The sequence below is a fragment of the Numenius arquata genome, chromosome 17 (assembly GCF_964106895.1).
Source record: "Numenius arquata chromosome 17, bNumArq3.hap1.1, whole genome shotgun sequence".
NCBI classification, from domain to species: Eukaryota; Metazoa; Chordata; class Aves; order Charadriiformes; family Scolopacidae; genus Numenius; species Numenius arquata.
In genome coordinates, this window is record NC_133592.1 from 11,533,772 (window position 1) to 11,553,982 (window position 20,211).

The 20,211-nt window shown below is 53.4% G+C and overlaps 1 protein-coding gene across 1 annotated transcript in view; it reads right to left on the minus strand.

The window, feature by feature from the left end:
• Nucleotides 1-20,211, minus strand: part of NTN1 (netrin 1) — a 106,019-nt gene that overhangs the window by 16,795 nt on the left and 69,013 nt on the right. Inside the window, exons 3-4 of the mRNA XM_074160283.1 lie at nt 16,331-16,480; nt 13,254-13,307 (exon numbers count right to left, since the gene is read on the minus strand). Coding sequence (XP_074016384.1) covers nt 13,254-13,307; nt 16,331-16,480 — 204 coding nt within the window. The remainder of the gene's footprint in view (nt 1-13,253; nt 13,308-16,330; nt 16,481-20,211) is intronic.

Sequence of the window (20,211 nt, forward strand, 5' to 3'; positions counted from 1 at the left end):
AGCCATTGTGAAACATCCTGAAGGCAGTTGGAGGCCACGTTCCCAGGTGACAGAGGGGATAAGACTCAATCCACCACTGCCCAGCGCCAGGGCAGGAGATGGTGACCCTGTGCCAGGGTTGGTTCACAGCAGTTATGGCAGGGATGCCTTTGGTTTCTGGGCATTTCCCCAGATGACCATGAAATCCTCCTGTTTCGCTTCCCGCAGCACTGAAGCTGCCCCTTGCTTCCACCCCAAAGAGTTATTTTAACATCTCAGTGAGTGACTGTTAGAGTAATTTCGGAGAGTGCCAGCTCTGCTGGCCAAACATGCTTGCTCCAAGCTTCTAGCTCCTGGCCTTTGCTGACCACACATCCTGAGGGAGGGGATGCTCTGGAATAGCCCTCTCCTTGCACAGGGAGCATGGATGGGCTTCTCCTCCCTGTGGGATGAGCGGCAGGGGCTGCAGTGTATCTGGCTTGCGGAGTGCATGTTGACTGCGAGGGATTGATGCTGTAATTTAATTTGGGCTGGACTCCAGTGGGAGTCTGTCTCAGAGTAGGCTTTTTTAATACAAAAGCAAACTTAAGGCAGAGGATGCCTCCCAGGTTATTCACTTTAGTAGTGGGATGGCTTCTCCTGTGCACCCAGCAGCCTCCCTTCTCCGCTCTGGTGGCTGAAGGGAGCAGGGGAGTCTGTTATGACAAAGTTGGCTCCTCTTCCCTCACCTGGCAGTGACCCAGCTATTGTGCGTGATGCCCTTTGCCAGTATAACATGCAAATTAGTGCTCTTCATTTTGGGGCCGGCTGCAGGACAGCCGGTGCCTCTGGCTGGGTGGCCTCGATCATCTCTCCAGCGTGGCTGGGAACTGGTTTGGGGAGGCACATAATTCACAAGCCTTGGACCTGGGCTGAGCTGGGACTGGGCCGCTCAAGCCGTGCACATTGTGTGATCTGGAAAATGGTCCCCAGGCTTGGAACAGTCCCCTTTGCAGCCTGAGGACGGGGATCCCGAGGGCCTGGGTCTGCTCCCAGAAGGTCTCTGCTAAGTCCTGGTGCAAAGCAAGGCTCTGGCATGGGGTTGTGTTGAACCACGTGGTTGTGTGACTTTGTTGTCTGTCCTTGGTCACCTCCTAAGCTGGCTGAGGGCAGCTGACCTCAGAGCAGCAGTCCCCACAGCGTGCCCTGGGAAAAGGAGCTGGCAGGGATTTGTCCCACCAGCTCAGCTCCCGGGACAGCCTCAGAGAGGGTCTGTGACCGGTCTGCTCTGCATGTAAAGGCAGAGGCACCTGCTCAGGCACCAGACCAGAAGATCTGGTCCCCAAAGCAGTCTTGGGAGCACTTTGCCCCATCACACATGTGCATGGGGCATTGGGGCCAGCCCTGCCCCATAACAAGCACAGCCGCTGTGGCAGGGACCTGCACCAGCCCGTCTGGGCAGGAAAAGTGTGCTGAGATATTTTCACTTTTTTTTGGTGCTCTGTAGACCGTAACAATTCCCTGGGACCTCACTGAAACCCCTGGGATCACCTGGCAGAGGTATCCTGCCCTCAGCCCTGCCTGCCCCATGCTGCACCCCACGTCATGGGCCACCAGCGCTTCGCTGGTCCTCACCAGACAGCGTGTTTCGAAGACATCCTCAGGCTGTTCTGTGCCTGAACTGGGGACTTGTTGCATGGTGCTGGGGGAAAAGATGGCTGAAACCCACCCGTGCACCAGGCCGGCAGCCCCCCGCAAAGGGGGAGCGAGGTCCGCAAGCCCTGCAGGCATCTCCAGCCAGGATAACTGCCATTAACCTCTCCCTTGGAACAAGAAGGTGCAAATGAGCCCACAGTAGCCTCCTTTCTTCTGGCTGAACAAGATTGATTGAAAAACAAATTGGCGCAAATAAAGCATGTAATTAGATTAAAGCCTCTCGCCTGGAGCGGGTGGAAAGCAGCGGCTGGGCGGTTCGCAGGAGCCCACAGCCCCCTTCCCACCTCCGCAGCATCCAGCACGGTTCGGAGGGGTGGCTGGCAGGACCACCAGCCCGCAGGATGTGGCCAGGGTGGCCCACCGCCTGTGGGAGCTGCCCTTGCTGGGGACGGTGATGCTTGGCCACCCGTTTTCGAGCCGTGACCCACTGCAGCATCCCTGCAGCTGGGTCCAGGCATGGTTCAGATGCTGCTGGGGCACTGCCCATTTGGTCCAGCCCTGGGACCCCTGGTTGCTGCCACCCCCAGACACCACCTGCACCCCCAGACACCACCTGCAGGTTGGGGCAAGTTTGCTCCCTGCTTCTCTAGCTGCCTGATGCCAGGTTTGGGATGGGAAGGAATGGGCCTGAACAATTTTTGGTGTTTTGGGACACGGGTGCCCACAGCAGCCATGGTGTCATGAGCATCCCAATTTTTCCTGGATATAAAGGGAGCAAGCGGGCAGGCTACAGCCACAGTGGGGACAGCCCAGCTGTGCCAGACACTGAAACACTGGAAAACACCGCACAAACACAGGAGATTTATGGCACATCCACTCTTGCCTCTGCACCCTCATCACCCCTCTCCAAGGGCTGGCAGCACGTTTCCTACCCGCTCCCGGCAGGAGCAAACCCAGCGCTGAGCCCCAGGAGGCATGGGGGATGTGGGGTGCCAGCCCTGACAACCCTTCACCCCCACCCAGCGCTGCCCCCCTGCAAACATGTCCCCAGCCTCCAACCACTGACGAACTCCAGGGCTGCCGCTCCCAGTGCCCCCGGGGACACAGCCCTGCCGAGAGCCGCAGTCGACATGATTAAATACGTTAATAGGAAACCATCTGTCTTCAGAAGTGTTGGCCACCCTATAAATTCCCAGCCTGACAGCAGCTCCTTGGCCGAGCGGGTGCTGTGCGGGACGTAGGGGCAGGATGTAACCAGAGCCGGGGCAAATCAGACTTTCCACTCCAGGGGAAACACAGCAGCGGAGAGAATGTGCTGGGGGCAAGCTGTGTTTTGCCAAGGGGAAGCAACATCTGGTAATGTCCCAGGAAGGGGAGAGAATCAGTTCATTTCACCTTGAATTCATCATTTTTGTTTGTTTGTTTTTTTTTTTAAGATGGGTTTGACGGTGATGCTGGGCTTGCAAGTCCTTGCTCTGAGGCTCATGGCTTGGCTACGTAGCCCAGGGCTTGTGGGCACCCAGGTGCCCCCAGAGTTAGAATGACGGTCCTTGAGGTGGCAGCATCCCGGAGCTGGGGATGCAAGGATGGAGGGATGCAAAGATGGAGGGATATGGGGAAGGAGGGATGAAGGGATGTGGGAATGGAGGGATGTGGGGATGAAGGGATACAGGGATGGAGGGATATGGGGATGAAGGGATGTAGGAATGGAGGGATGCAGGGATGTAGGGATGGAGGGGTGCAGGGATGAAGGGATATGGGGGTGAAGGAATGTGGGGAAGGAGGGATGCAGGGATGGAGGGATGGAGGGATGAATGGATACAGGGATGCAGGAAGCCCTGTGATGGTATTATAAGAGCACAATGCAGTTGTGAGTGAAGCCTATCTGCACTTCAGCAGAAGTTTTGTGATTTTTTTTTTTGTTGTTTCTTTTTTCCACAGACTTTCTGAAACATTTCGAAGTGACTAGAAGTTTCCTCGCTGGAAGCCCCTCACCCCTATTGTGCTCACAGCCATTCACTGTGGATCACCATGAGAAACCTCTTTTCAGGAGGGAGCTGGGTGCTGCGGCCGATCAATCAGTCAATCAATCACACAGTCAATCCATCACCTTGCTTACAGCCTGAGACAAGCAAGAGAATACCCATGCAGGGCTGAATTAATTACTCGTTTGGATGGGTACAAAGCTGGAGACCCCCAGACTGAGCCCAGATTTGCACCAAGTTGACTGAAATGAGAATTTCACCTCCCTATTGTACAGCAGACAGCTGTGGAGACCTTTATTCCCGGCCTACAGGATGCTCCCGGCTCTCCACAGAGCTCAGGCTCACTGTTAACACTTCCTTGGAGTGATGAGCTGTGATTTTTCTCTCCATCAATGCAAAGTTCTGCCATACCCAGCTCAGGGAGCATCCTCACGACAACAGAGCAGGCACAGGCTGTGCCCGCAGCCTGGCAGCTCCTTCCAGCCTGGCCAGCAGCTCTTTGGACCTCTTTGGGGATCTACTGATCCCCTTCAGGTGTGCGAGCACTTACATGAGTGCACGCTCCTTTTCATTGCATATCAGTGCTGGGGGATTACCAGGACATGTTGCTACTTCCAATCCAAAAAAAAAAAACCCTAAGGCTAGCTGGTACTCTGCTTGCAATTCTACACAGTCAAAACTTTGTGATTTCCTTTGTTGGTCTGGAGGCAAGTCTGGTTTGAAATCAGACACCTCCTCAGGCTTTTCCTTCTCAATACATAATGTCAACAAAATGTCTTTTGATAGTCACTTTCATGTTAAATTTACAAGGTGATATAAGTTGGGTTTTTTGGAGGTTTGTTTTTTTTTTTCCAGTTTGCCTCCAATAAAAGAAATCCGCCCGAGGGCCTGCCTCCCACAGGAGCCTGTGCTCCCTCTGCTCGGTGGAGAGCATCCCTCCCTCCACTGGGCAGGGTGCCTGTGGCAGTGCAGCGCCCTGGGGGACACAGCCCGAGGGCTGGCAGGAGGCTGGAGGAGGTTGGGTGGCTGTGCCATGCCCAGCAGCTGAGGCTCGTAGCTGGCCAGCCTGCCAGCCCAGTCTGAGGTCTGAGAGGGTTGCAATGTCCAACTCACGTTGGCAGGGTTGGTTTGGAACCATGGCACAGAGGGAAGACTCCAACCCAACCATCACCCCATGGATGGCCAAGGCCATAGGAGGCAGGGGATGATGGGGTTTTAAGGGACACTTCTCCTGCTCCTCTGACACAGCCTCCAAGTCTACATCAGCAAGATGCCATGGGCAGGTGCCACCCTCCAAACACAGTGACCATGGTGCCAACTAGGCGCAGAGCTGCCCCCTTCCCTCCTTGCTTGCTCAGCGCTCTGGGGAGGAGGGCAGACCTGAACTTCAGTGTGGGGTGGGATTTTCTTCCTCCAGCCCACCCAAGACCATGCTCACATGCATGTGCCCAAGCACAGAGTGATGAGCCAGCTTCTCACTGGCCAAGCCAACAGCACCCATTGCATTTGCCTCTGTGGGTCCAACACCAGTGAGAGACCTGGCACTGACTTCACCCTGGGCTGGAGCTGGTCCAGCAGTTTAGATAAGCGTTCGGGAAGGGGTCTGGGAGCAGCAGTTTGGCCCTGTGTCCCATCCTGACCGGAGGTGCTGCGCAATACCAGCGGCCCGTCCCCAACACTGTCATTTTCCAAGCAAGTGTCGCACCCCTTGCAGATGTTGTGGAGGCAGCTGGAGGCTCACATGATGTTGACTCCTTGTTTCCAGCTGCTGCAGCTCATTAAAAGGAGCTACGGTACACTTAATCCTTTCCTAATGTCACTTTTCCCTTGAAGCTGTTGAGGCAGTGATGATCACAAGTGTTATGTGACCATGAGCAGGGGGGGAGAGTGGTCCACAGCCTCTGCTTGGTAGTGGAGACATGGAACCGAAAAGACCACGTTCCCACAGGGATGCACAGGTACAAGCTGGAAGGGAGGCTGGAAATAAGGAGAGGTTCCCAGCTGCCCGAGCCATGAAATTCCAGCACAGCTCTCATACTTGTGGTGGGAGCAAGTGTTTTAACTCTTCTTCTAACAGTGCCCGGTGAAGTTTTGCTGGAGTGATGTGAACGTTAGTGGCAGCAGACCAGAGGGACCGTGCAGGTTCCTTTTCCTCCATGTCCAGCTTTGAGCCGCCCTCTGAGATCTGCATGTTGTCCTTCTGCTGTGGGACAGACCTGCCCCATTCCTGCTGTGAATCACAGCCCCTGTGATTGCCCCAAGGGTGGTGGGGTGTACCTGGGAGTGGGGACTCTCCAAGGGCGGCCTTGCATCGCCCCATTTCATCTAGGCATGGGCAGGCAAAAATTAAAGCCTTTGCCCTTCAGGCAGAAGGAAAACAAATCCTTTTTAGGGCAGGACTACTCTGACCACCAGCAAATGATGTTGGGACAGGAGCACCAACTCACCCAAGAGGCCAATTTTCCCCATTCCTGGTGGAGGATTCTGGCTAAAATTTAGAAATTTCACCCCAAAGTCCAAGCCTGTAATTAGTGAAGAGTCAGCTGCAGCCTGGGAAGGATCTGCCAGGGGATGGGATGGGGAGGCATCAGAGGGGTCCCAAATGTGGGACATGGGTACGGGGCGATGGGGGGCCCAGAGAGCGCCATGGAGGTTGCAGGGGGAGGTTTGCATGGGAGCGGGTGTGTGTGTGTGCACATGCCCATGGGGTACACGGGGAAGGAGTGGGGGCATTGAATTGTCCCAAATGCTCCCGACAATGCATGACACGGCAGTGGGGGCTCGGCACCGCGATGGCACTGTGCAAGGTGGATGGAGAGCCCTACGCCAGGGGAACAAACATTTTCAAGTGAATGTTTTCTGCTATTTCCTACAAAGTTTATATTTTCCCGGACTGAAGCCATAACCTTTGCATGTGTTTTTTCCAAGTGAGACACAGAAGCAGGAATGGTCTTGAAAGGCTCAGACAGCCCGTGGGACTGGGTTTTTTTTTTTTGGTTGGGTTTTTTTGGTTTTTTTTTTTTGGTGTTTGTTTTTCCTTGAGACTCTTCCAGATTGTTCCAGAGCAGAGACCTGACTGCCCATCTCCCTTCTCCGAGCTGCTTCTGGAAGGTATTACTCATCCTCGCATACCACGGCATGCATCCACCTCCGCGCCGGGTTGTCTCTGTGCTCTGGGAAAGCCGCAACCTGCAGCCGAGCTGCTTCGGGTCCGTGCACATCCCAGGGAGCCCTGGGGATTGTTAAGAGTGGAGGTTTTTTTCCCTTTCCTGCACTTACATCCAGCCAGGAACAAAAGGGCCCACCCAGACAACACCTTGAGCCTAAATGACTTTGGGAAAGTCCAGATCTGGTTTTGAAACTGCGGAAGCGGGTTTCCAGGGGAAAACCATGCAAAGTTGTATCAATCCAATCACCTGTTTTTATTTAAGCCTCCAAGCTGAAATCATCCACCTAAGATAATCATTTCCAAGCCAATCTGGATTCGATTCAGATAAGACAAGGATTGACTGGCAGGTTTGTAAACCTTTTCCCCACACTGTTATTATTCCCCCCCCCCTTTCACTGTGGACTCTTCTGCATCTCTGAACGGGACCAGGAAAGGATGGGGTGGGAGCAAGAGCTCTCCTCGCCTGGCTATGAAAATAAGAAGCACCCCTTCCTCATCCTCCAACCTCCCGGCATGGGACAGCATGAATGCATTTCATCTAAACAATGCAGTTTTGGACCACTTCCCCAAATTGATTAGGACCTCCGAGAACTAAGCGAAGCCAGGCGGGGCCCCCCATGCCAAGGTCGACATTGTTCCACCCCTTGTACCGAGGCCAGCTTTGGCCCATGCTCTTTTGAGATTTACCCCTCGTTGACTGAGAGCGGTGGTGACACCAACACAGCTCTTGGCGAGGAAGGTGCTTTGTCTCCTGCGCAGCTACGAGCAAAGGAAATAAAGCAACATCTATCCCAGAACTGGCTGCACCCAAAGTCTCCCACTAATTTCTTTCCCCATCTCTGTAACCCTTTTGCTCCCATATCATGGAAGTTCTGGCTTGCAGACACACCAGTTTAAATGTTTGCCAAGAAAACACCATGAATTTCAGCAGGATGCTAGAGGGTGGTGGTGGGAGCTGAGAGACACCGAGACTTGAGACTGCTTGACGCTCCCTACCGAGGGGAAGCGATGAAATATGGAGGGTTCAAGTTCCCTGGACAAAACAGTGCTTAAAAAGTCCAGTAAAAATCACTGTGAGAAGAATTATGATTGGATGCTGGGCCCATCAGATTGCTCAGCTTGGCTCAGCCTCCACTGGGCTTTCAGGAGGAGGTGGCGCAAGTGGTTCCTGGTGAGATGGATTGGTCCCTGGTTGCCCTGCCGGGCAGGAGCAGGGAGATCTGGCCCTCCAGTGACACAGGGATCCAAGAGACTCTCTCAAGTCATTTCTCATGGCTCGCAGGCTGTCAGGATGCTCAGCTCACTGCCAGCCCACGGATAACCCTCTCCCAGCCTCCAGCGAGGCGTCCCTTTGCGGAAGGGAGATCCCTAACCCTGCTGGCATGTTCTCAGTTACAGGCTTTATGCAAACACAGTTGGGGTTGGGCAGATCCCTAAATAATTCTCCTCTCTATGACAAGGATGCAGAGTTATGGGACTCGATCCTTCCCTGTTTCGGCAAGGGCTTGGGAATGGAGGCTGCAACCTTGCCAGGAGCCCCAGGGCAAGATGGTCCCTTCATAACAAGGCTGGAAAGTGTTGCAGACACCTACCCAAAGCCTTGGTCAAAGGAGGGACAGGTCCTGACCAACACACCTCTGATCCCTACAGCTGTCCCCATCAGGACCCAGGCAGGGAGCACCTTGCTCTCCCCACCGGTTCCACAGGGACCTGCTCTTCACCAAAGTGTCCACATTTGGTGCCTAAAATAGTCTGCACACCCCCTTGTCCTGCTCAAGGGTCCTGTGCAGGCTCTATGCCTTTGTTGTGCTCACCCTGGTCCTGCTCGCTGGCCAGCTGAGCGGCCACGGGGGCAAACAGCCCAACACTAGCCCACCCAGCACAGTGCCTGGCGCCCAGCTGGTGGCTGTGACTCGCAGCCCGGGGCTACCATGGGTCACACTGCCACAGCGCATCAGCTCAGGGTGGGCACTGAAGAGGGCTGTGGCCAATCGAGGTGGCACATGGAATTTGAGATGGCTGAATGCAGCTGCCCCAGTTGGCATTTTCCCAGGACAGTGCAGGAGTTCACAGAAAGGAGCTGTTTCCCAGTCTGTGCTGGTGGGACACGTGTCACCCCCAAGCCAGTCCTCACCCCTGAACAGCGGGGGCAGCAGGGGCTTTGGCAGCTCTTTCCTTTCATCGGGGATGTTGGCTGATGGATGTGGGTAAATGCTGCTTCCTCCGAGCCCTCTCCTGCGTTCAGCCCCTCTCGTGGTCATGCTCTGGGAAGATACGAGAGGACACGGGGACTGGCAGCGAAAAGACTGTGAAAAATAGAGAATGTCCTCAGAAAGGCCCTTTTGGACTCATGAATAGGTATGTGCCCAGATAAACTAGTTCCTAACAGCAGCAAAACAGCATTGAGCGATCCCTGTGACCAGTTCAAACTTGCGGACACTGCTCAAGTGTCATCTCCTGCCACCAGATCCAGGGCTGGCAGGCGGCTTAGCAGGGCAGACTGCATGCAAAGCTGACCTGAGGGATGTGTCCCACCATGATGAAGGGACAAAGCAATCATTTACCCACTCACAAATGCTCCCGGTGCCCTGCAACCTGGCCTTGAGCAGGGCAGGGGACGGCACAAGCCGGGTCCTGCCTTAGGAAAGGGCCGGGGCAGCTGCACTGGGTGGGATGTGCCCGAAGCAACTCAAGGAAAGGAGGTTCCACTGAGGACCAGGCTCTTGCTGGGAGGTCCCCAGTGTGAGTGTCAGGGCTGCTTCTGCTTCAGAGGTCAGCGATGGTGCGAGGAGACCCCAGCACAGAGACAATGTAGCTCCACACACAGGGCTTTTTCTCAGGAACCAAGATACTTGCAGAAAGGGCTGTGAGAAAGCATCTCATGTGGCCAGCAGGACTGGGGCAGTGACTGTCCCCCTGTACTGGGCACTGGTGAGGCCAGTTTTGGGCCCCTCACAACAGGAAAGACATTGAGGGGCTGGAGTGTGTCCAGAGAAGGGCAACAGAGCTGTGAGGGATCTGGAGCACAAGTTTTGTGAGGAGCGGCTGAGGGAGCTGGGGGTGTTCAGCCTGGAGGGAAGAAGGCTGAGGGGAGACCTTCTCACTCTCTACAACTCCCTGAAAGGAGGGTGTAGCCAGGGGAGGTCGGTCTCTTCTCCCAAGGAACAGGTGATAAGACAAGGGGAAATGCCCTCAAGTTGCACCAGAGGAGGTTTAAGATGGATATTAGGAAAAATTTTACACTGAAAGGATTATCAAGCATTGGAAGAGGCTGCCCAGGGCAGTGGTGGAGTCACCATCCCTGGAGGTATTTAAAAGCTGGGTAGATGTGGCACTTACAGACATCGGTTAGTGGGAGTTTTTGTCAGTGTTAGGTTAATCGTTGGACTTTATGATCTTAAAGTTCTTTTCCAACCAAAGTGATTCTATGATTCTATGATCTCTGCATCTCCTTGGCTGCCAAACATCCTCATTGTTGACAGAGCCCGTGATAAACCTGGTGGCACTGTGGTACGGAAGGTCTGCTCTGCCATTCCTGCCACAGGCCAGGAACAGAGTGGGTTTGGGAGGCTGTGGGGGGAGGAACAGACGGATCCTGGTGTGGAGCATAAAATCTCAGTGTTCCCAGGCCATGAGACAGAACATTTTAGTCTGCAAGTTCCTGCTAAATAGCAGGAGCCTGTAAGAAATCTGGTGTTTAATCTGTTGAGCTTTTGTATGTAAGTAATGCTTGGGTGGATGGAGGATGGAAGCATTGCCCCACAGGGTTCCAAGGGCTGAGTAGTGCTCGACTGCCCCCTCACCATACTCAGTTTGGAAATAGTGATGCCAAGTGCCAAAAGCCCCATCCCCAAAGGTCAATCAGTAAATCTGGCAGGTGAAGATGCTCAATTTAACAAGATGACACCATGGAGCAGAGCTTGCCCCAGCAGAATCCAGGTAAACCCTTGGGATCCTGCTCTGCTGCCGCAGAGGGAACCAGTTGGGATTGGGCTTCTCCTGCCCTGTGTGCTCAGCAATGCAGTGGGCATGGTTTTCTGGAGGTCTTACTGATCCTTAAACCACGGGCTGATATTCTCTATCTGCCTATAAATCTTCCATACATCAACAGCACAGTCCCTGTGGATGGGAAAAACCCTCCCTCAAGCATCTAAAAGTTTTGGATAGACCCTGGACTTCTTTTTTAGCAAGGGGTGAAACAGGGACTTGCAGACATAAACTAACCTCCCAGGGAATGAGGTGGGGAGAGGGCAGCCCCCTCTGCCCCATGCTTCCAGCACGTTCTGCTGGCCCTGCTGGGATGCTCCTACAACGCTGCACCAAACCGCAGTGTTGGGACACATGAAAGAGATGCCGAGGCTGCAGGAGCTGCCACCTCTCACCATGCTTGTGAGAAGACTTGGGATGTGCCTGCCAGTCCCAGGGGCTTGGCCAAGGCGGGGACATCACCACACTGGGTCCCTTTGAAGCCAGGACAAGATGGGAGGTTTAATGGGAGCTTTGGGGAGGAGCTCTCAGTGGCTGAAAGAAGATGATGAGATGCACTATGGCAAGTAATTAAGCTCCTGAGGAGTTGGGGAAGAAGATTTCTCCTGGTGGAAGTGCGTAACAAGCTGAAATTGTTAGGAAACAGCGTCTAAGAAGAGAAGACCTGCTCCTGCTTGGCTTCAGGATAGGTGGGATGGTCTCTGTTCCTAACAGCCCAATACTTCACTGTGAGGGACTCACCAAACTGCACATCTCATCTTGGCACCTCATTTATAAGGCAAAGCAGCAAAAGGGCTGATCACCAGCACCTGAGCTGGAGGCATGCTGACTGGGACAGGTTTTTGGTGTCTCCTCATGTTCCTCTCAGCCCTTGCAGGTCAGCGGAGACGTTTTAAGAAGCACAGGTGAAGCAATAGGCACAAACCTGAGGCTGCAAGATGTTTCCTGCTCACACCAGCCTGAGAAAAGACACTGAACCACAGAGTTGCTGCTGTTGTGTTTACAGGCGGCAGAACTTGTCCTTTAAACCAGTCCTACAGAAATCCCTGGGCTTCACCTTCCCATGACACTGAGAACTGAAGGCCTTGCCCCTTTGCTCCCTGGGTTTCCCATCCCAGGAAGAGCTCCTGAGCACACAGCAACAACCGCAGCCCGCGTGAAAAGCCCTGCCACGGGGCCAGCCGTGGCTCCAAGTTCAATTCAAGGTGACGTCCATCACTTTTAGTACAAAATCCTTAATTTATGAGCCTTCCTACACTGGTGAGACGAAAGTAAACAGCCTTTACACCCCATGTCTGTCACAGCTGTGGTGCTGTTCAAACACCCCGGGAATCTGCAGGCAGAGGGGTGGGATAAGTCACCCTTTCCCGGGGCCCTCCGGCTCCTGCTGTCACCCTCTGCTCACACCCGGCCGACCCCGAGGCAGCTGGGGAGAGGAAAGTCCCTTGGTGACACGAAGGGGGTGGGTGTCGATCCCTCAGGGGGTGTAAATCAGGAGGGGAGGACGGGGGGGTGCTGGTGGAGTTGTGGTGGTGGAGATGGGGTGTGCAAAGAGACACATTGAGCCCTGGGTGGGCACGGCACGGGTCATATTTGGCTAAGAACGAGGAGAAGGCAAATGGGAGGACGCTCACAGTGTGACATGCCAGAGCTTTCTCAGGATAATCTTTTGTATTGCATTTTGCATAAACATGGAGATCCAAGCCCATCGGGGCCACACTGCTGTCCCCAGGCTGCAGCCACTACCGCAGGACCTTTTACTGCAGAACCTCCTGCTGCAGGACCTCACACTCCAAGCTACGATGCTTCCCCTGCTCTTACAGTCATCAGCCTTGAAACACCTCTGAGCACAACTGTCCCCACCAATGCCACTAACCACAGCCGTGTCCCACCCCAAGGACCCGCAGAGCTGGACATGAGACACATTGCTGTTAAGGTACGCATGTCACAGCAGCACCTAAGATCATTTAGCACAAGAAATAGACAGATCTAGGCAAATAAAAGGAAATGCTCATACGCAGCAGTAAGCAGCACTTAAGTGTTCTGTTCTCTTTTGGGGGATTTTTGGTTCTCCAGTCCCCCTCCACCAGAGAAAAACCCAGCTGGGCTATTCTCTGACCTTCTTTGGGCTCTTCTACTTCAGTAGGTAACCACTGAACTTTAATAATCAACCAGTGGGGGTCTCGAGTCCTTACCTCTTTTCCATCAGGCATCAGTCTCACTTTGGGTAACCGCTCTGTGCTTATAGATTTAGCATCGCTGGGAAAAATCTTTTTGCATCTTCCCTACACTCCCACGTGCTCTCAGAAACTCCCGTCTCCTGGGATGCTGCACACTTGTTTCAAACTCTTGGATGTTTTTGGCATAAAAAGAATCCATTTGTCCCAGTATAAGCAACAGAATTAATGTATTAGTTAAATGTATTTTTTATCTGAAGCAGACAATTGCTCAAAAGACTTTTACCATCCAGATGCTTTTAAAAAGAAGAGACAACGTACCTGCAGGCTCTTCTGTGCTGCTGGCGGCGGTGGTGGGGGGAGCGGCAGGGATCTCTGTGCAGGACAGTGAAAAGCGGGCAGGGAAGCAGAGGAGATAAAAGAAGGAGGCGTTATTCCAGATCCCAAAGAGCTTGGCCCCTGCACACACCACATTTCCCCTTCCCAGCCACGTCTACCAGTAAGAGGTGTTTCCCAACCACGTCCTCCAGCAAGGAACCTTGCAAGAGCCCCAGAAACCAGCACACCAGGACCATACTCCCCAGGGAACAGGGCCTCCCAGAAGGGTGTGGGAAAGGGTTTTTTTTTAAACCAAAAATTCTCACTTGTGGCTAAAAAGAGAAGCAGCGTGGCTTGGTGATGCCAGATTGCTCCAGCAAACAGGCTACGGCCAGCCAGGCAATTGATGGGGTGCCACAGCCAGCAATCACTGTGGTGCCCAGCCCCAGCCCCTGCCCAGTTGGTAGCCCAGGCTGGGGGATGCTCCTGCAGGGTCTCAGAGGGTGCAGAAGGTGAGGCCCTGGTGGGACCACTGCTGCCTCTCCCTGTCCCTGGGTTGTCCCTCCCTTCCACCCACTGTCTCCATCCTACAGCCATACAGCAGCGCTACCTACATCCCGCTCCTCTCATGTGAGGCAGGATGCGGGTATGGCTTCTGTCTGCTGGGACACAAGCGTTATCTCCCACATTTAAAGGAAATGCAAACATATCTGGTGCCAGTGCAACGGCCCCTGGTTTTGATTTGGGGCCGGCTTTGTATGCATAGCTGAAACCACATCATGTTCTGGATCTTCATGCCCAAGTCTGCCTGTGTTTGTTGATGAGAAAAAGGATGGACTGCAGATGGAGCACATTATATGGTACCAGCTTTGGCAAGACCATCTCTTTTCCCCAGTGCACATACACAGCTCTCGTTGCTGACATCTTTGGCACATTTGGGGCAGAGTGCGGCAATTTCTGTGCATCCTTGGGAATCCTGGCGGGGGAACACACTACCAAGCCATTTTGAAAGTGGAATTATGGCTTGAACCAGGGGTCAGCATCTGCCTCCTTTGCCCAGGAACCTTCCTGGCCACAGAGGCAGGGTTTGCTGGGGTCTGTCAGCGTTACAGTGACTGCAGCTCATAGGGGTGCAGATGACTTTTTGAGTTGTTCACCCTCATGCAGACACAGCTCACTGGTGTCTTGTTTGCTCCCCATGAGGTGGTCTTTTTGAGTTGCTGTAAGTCTTTGAGACAAAAAAAAATATAAACAATGGTAAATCAGAGAGTAACTGTGCTCTTGCAGTCAAGGTGGATCCTCTCCAGGGATGGAGAACAAGTGCCCTCCACTATGCATGTATAAAATATGTGGGAACTACACTCCCCACACGTAGGACATGCTGACTGGCATTTTTCAAAGATGAAAATATGCTGATTTGGGTTTTTCGAGGATGAGAGAATTGTGAGTTGCTCATATCCTCACTTTAATGGCTTTAGCATCGTACGTGCAGATCGAACTCCCAACAACTGCACAGCGCCTTGGTAGCCAGGCCAGAGCGTTACTTCAAAAAACGTCTTAACCCAAAGTTGTGGCCCCTTGGAAAGGGTGTTTTGCTGTGACAGAGAGGTGAGGGGCTCTCACGAGTGCTGGGTTGCAGGGGAAGGGCAGGGAAGCCCTGGGCAGGCTGGTTCAGCTGCTGGCGTGAGCACGGCCCAGCTCCAAACGCCTGCTTGGATCGTTTTGAAATTCTCTGTCTGTCTTTATTTAGTGCAATGAATCCCAAGGGAGGTGATGCAAGGAACAATTTACCCCCTGATTTACCATGGCCCTGGGGAATAATTAATGATAAACCTTTGCGCATACTTGCTGCAAAGCATACCGGAGCCATGACTGTAGCATCTTGGGGAAACAAGCATCTGGTTTGAGCTCTTGCTGTCCCATTGCAACATGGGGAAGAATGAATCTCAAGTGACCAAAAACCACCCTGGAATGTATGTTTTCTTTAGCAGGAGAAGGTGGAGAAAGGGTATCTGACCCGTAACTTGGCAATGGCCATACTGAGAGGCAGATGCTGCGAGGCACCAGTGTGGGAACGGACTGTGGGTTCTTAGCAAAGACTTGATTCTTTCAACCTTTGCTTTTCTTTTCCCGTTGGGTTTCTCCCCCTCTTTTAGCAGCAGGGAGTCAACCTCGAGGGGAGCATCCCCTCCTTCCCAGCCTGTTCCACACACCATAATTTTGATGCTTGGTTTCATTAGGGGCAAGTGGAGATGTCTTTCTCAAGGTGCACGAGCTACGGAATGAGCCAACAGCAGCAAAAGCATCAGGCAGCAGCGGGAAGCCGAAGCCTGCCCTGCCTGGGCAGCAAGTGCTCACAGGGACTGCGTGGGGATGGGGATGTTTGCAGAGGAAATCACAGAATCATAGAATCGTTTCGCTTGGAAGGGACCTTTAAGATCATTGAGTCCAAATTCTGCATGGGAGAGACTTTGGGAGCCATACCTGGTGCTTGCTGCTGTTGTTTGAAGAGCAGAGGATGGGAACAGCCTTGGGAAAGCAAACTAAAATCCAAACCCAAAGAAGCAAATGGTAAACCAGGCCACATTTCTGGGTGAGTTGTGTGAGTGTAAGATCCCTTTTAGCAATCCAGGGGCTATCAGCTGCTTTACTGTGATGGCAGCTCTATCAAACCTCCAATTTGAGCTCTGTGCCTGTGCAGCACAGCCTGATTTTGGAGAAAAAAAGGATTTACCTTAGCATCCAGACCTGATGTGGTGCCCCAAAGCAAATGTGCTCTTGGGGCACCTTGGCTCTGTGGAGCAAAATCCAATTACCAACAAATTGGGCTGTAGATGCACTCACACAACCTACCCAACTTGGCAGATGAGTTACTTGGAAGGCAGGGGTGAATTTTGGACTATATGCCCTACAGCGGGCAGTGCAGCTGGCAGGGGTACCCAGGCAGCTCCATCCCACAAGCACTGCCCATTGGCACATATGTGGTGGGGTTAGTAGCCGCCCAAACTGGGCAGCGGCTCCTAGGGGTTTAGATGGTTAATATCTCTAATCTACAGATGTCAAAAGAGCGATCCACCTACTTATGCAGGGGGCAATGGGAGACCGACTTTGCTGGTAACCTTTGGCACATCGATTGCACGTGATGCCGGTGACGCCGTCCTTACAGGGACATTGGCCTGTGGTTTGGTTACAGGTTTGGCCGGCAGCGCCCACGGGATGGCAATCGCACTCTGTGGGGGGAACACACAACAAGGTCAGGGGGAAAGGGGAATGGGCACAGGAGGGGTCGGCGTGGAGCGGGGTGAGCTGCCGGCAGCTCTCGGGGCACCGGATCCACCTTCTCCACAGCTGGTGCTGGACCCTCCAACAAATGCCAGCAACCGCACTGACCTGAAATAGAGGTGGCAGAGGGGGTGCGTGTGGCCATGACTTGGGCTCAGAGGGGATGGCAGCAGAAAGGGGATGCTCCAACCACAGCCAGTCCTGCTGCGAAGATGGGGCTACAGCCAGAACATCCCCCCTAGGGCAAGGAGTGCTCTTTGCTCTGCAGACCCAGGGAGGCAGGACCCTGCTCAAGGAAACCCAACCATAGACACTGCAACCACCTCATCCCACAGATGCTGTGGTCAAGGAAGGGTTTGCAGGAGCTGAAGAGGAGGGGAGCAGGAAAGGCAGCACCTCCAGAGTGACTCCGGGAGCTGCAGCACCCACCCCAGCCGGCTTCAACCCTCCCTGGGCTCCCTGGAGCAGCAGCAGGGCTGTAAGGAAGAGGTGAAAAAAATCAAGGAGCATTTCATCACCCTTTCAGGCAGGAAGCAATCGCTTTCAGAGATGTTGGGAATTCATTTCACGTGCACTAGAGGGAAAAAAAACACAACCCAACACCCTCCTTTCAGTGCTTTTGCTTTCGCTCCAGCCCTTCCCTGCTGAGCAGCATCCCTGGCAGCTGGCACTGCGGGCGCAGGAAGGAAATGCCCTTGTGGGATGCAGGCAGGCTGGAGGACCTGCTGTTCCTGGCCAGATGGATGGAGCCTTGACGGCAGAGCCGGGCAGATGTGAAGGGTTTGGCAGGGGATGTAAATACTGCACTTGAAATCATTCACCATCTCATTTCCCACAGTGGGACTTACCGGCACAGCTGTTTGTTAAAAAAAAAAAAAAGAAAAAAAAAAAAGAAAAAAAAAAAAAAGAAAAAAAAAGAAAAAAAGCATTGGGGCTTGTTATCATCACTGCTCCAAAAGGATTATGGCCTCGCACATTTGTTAACAGCCCTGATTTCTAAGAGCTGCAAGCGCCGTGCCAGACTGTGGTCTGCCCCTGCTGAGCAGTGGCAGGGAAAGACAGGAAAGCTTTCCTTTTCTTGGGCAGCATCCTCGGGAAGGAGCCAGCCAAAACCCTCCCTGGGGATCCTGCCCTCCTTCTGCCCCTCAGCGGAGCTGCCTGCCAGGAAGAGGGTTTGGGGGAAAACCTGCCCCACTGGCCAAAACCTGTCTGTGGGTCAGGACCAGCACAAGCGTCTCCATGGGTCCCGGTGGCTGGGCTTGGCTTTCGAATACCCCCAAATCCCCCCAGTTGAGCGTATCACCCTCCCATGAGGGTTTGTGCTGGACCCTACAATGTTTCTTGGTTTGTCTTGCACCCCCTGTCTCTGAGACACCCTAAATACACCTCATTTGGGGAAGGCACATCACATCCTGCGTTCGTTTGTGTTGTGTTGTGTTTCTAAGTTTTGGTGTTTGGCCGAAGCTTTCCTCCAACCTGCCCCAGCACCATCCTGCTCCTGCTCCTGCTCCCTGTACCAACAGTCCCCAGTTTGACCTTTGTGGTTACTGGGCAGCAGGTCCCAGGCTGGTTCTCCTCCCAGTGGGGTTTTAATTGTGCCTGGAGCCCCCCCTGCACTGGGATGTCCCCTTGTCCCTGCACAGGGCATCCCACCCTAGAGCAAAAGCAAACCCTGCCATCCCCTGGCTCCGCCAACACTGGATGGGAAGAGACAGAGCCTTGCCAGAAACTGATGATTTTTCATATGGGAGGGTGAAGAAAACCAACAACAAAGCTTTTGCTTCTTTTCTCCTCCTTCCCTAACACTTCTGATTTGGGTTTTTTTATTAAAAGTCCTACTCTCCCCCCCCACCCCTGCTTTGAGCTGCCTCTGGGAACCAGCCACTTGCAAACCTGCCTGTAGCAGAAAAATTGCTTTTGTATCAAACCCCATTCCTACTGGAAAAGTAGGTTTTAACATTAAATCAGTGTGGCTGGTGATGAGCGACGTTGAGGTGGGAAAACCTGCTCGCTGTGGCCCCAAGGGACAACTTCAATATTGCTGGGGGAGAGGAAATTAAAATGCATTAAGGAAGAGCCTGAAGAAGGAAGAGAGTTAAAGAAGAGCAGAGAGGCAGGAGTTAATAGGAAAATAAGCAAATCAGGGAAGGGTTACACAAGAAGAGGCAAAGGGCAGGAGGATGGGGAGGAACATGCCTCATGTTTCAGGCGTCCCCTCTGGGGCTGCGTGTGCTGGTTTCAGGCATGGCCTGCAAACCCCCATCCTGTGAGTAATCCTCCCCCATGTGAACGGATTGCACTGATTTCAGTGGGACTGCTTGGATGAGAGAAGGGGGAGAAAACAAAAAAAAAAAAAGAGAGGGAAAAAGGGAAGAAAAAAACCCTTCGTGATGAGTAAGATTTACAGAATCAGGCTTTTGGAGGACGGGCTGCAGAGCACAGAGCGCTCTTTTGGACACCACATAAATAAATAGAGATGCTGCTGTTGCTGCTTCCTTCCCTCATGAGGTAATGCCTCGGCACAGCTTGTCCAAAGCTGCTGGGGTTATTTTTACAGCCATATCTATCTGAGGTTGTCTACTCCCTTCCCAGGCCAGGCTTCTGGGAGGGCTCTGCAGCACGGGGGTTACTGTGTCCCCATGGGCACATGTGATGTGCCCAAGGGTACAGAGTAGACAAGTGGCGGAGGAGCTGGGAATCACCAGCCCTTGGTCCAGGACCTCACCAGGAGAAACCTCCAGGTGATCGCTGGTCGCTCTCTCCAACACCCCCTGGGGTAAATCCTCTCCGGGTGCAGGGATGTGCCTCCTGCCGCCAGTCCCCAGCTCTGTGTCAGCACAGCACCCTGTGGGTTGGGGACAATGGCCTCGGGCAGCACCACTCCAGCTTCTTGAACGCCTGACCCCGCTTTGACTTTTCAGTCTTCCAGAAAACTCTCCGAATCAGCAGCAACTCGACCCTCCTGGCGCGGGGAGGCAGGAGGTGGTCCGAGCAGTGTCTGCAGATGTACATTTGCCGTCCCTGTCCCGGAGGAACTGAACCAGTGCCAGCAATTAGGAGCAATTAAAGGCAATTTGCAGTTCCCTGGCCAGTGCAAACACTTGCAGCCAGCGATTCTGGGCTCTTCTCCTTCCCCAGCCATGGAGTAGCTGGGCTGCTGGTGATTAATGCTGGGTTTTCCAGCACAGTTCAAATTCCTTTGGGTTGTAACCCCAAATTGAGGGAAGAGTCTGCTCTAGAGTCGCCATGGGGGTGTGATTGTGCAAACACCCCTTTGGCATCCTCGCTGCCTTTCTGATAGGAACCTTTTGATTCACAAAACATGTCTTCATGCCCAGACTTCCCTGGGTGAGAGCATTTGTAGGTCACCTACAGCGATGCAGAGCATCAGCAGCCCCCTCGCTGGCACCAGAGCTGAGAAAACCTCACTCATCAGGAAAGGAGGGTGCCTGGGACATCGTTAGGGATAATAAGGGGGAATAACAGCTAATTTATCCTTTGTATCCTCATGCCCTGCTTAAAAGGGTCACCCCACAGAGGAGGATGCAATGGTGCAGTGAGAGAGATGTGAGAGGAGCAACCAGGAATGATGTTGGTGCAAGAAAATGATGTGTCTTGAGTCTGTTAGTTCACACAGCACCAGGGGGAAGGGAAATAACTGGGAGGATTTAGTTCTTTC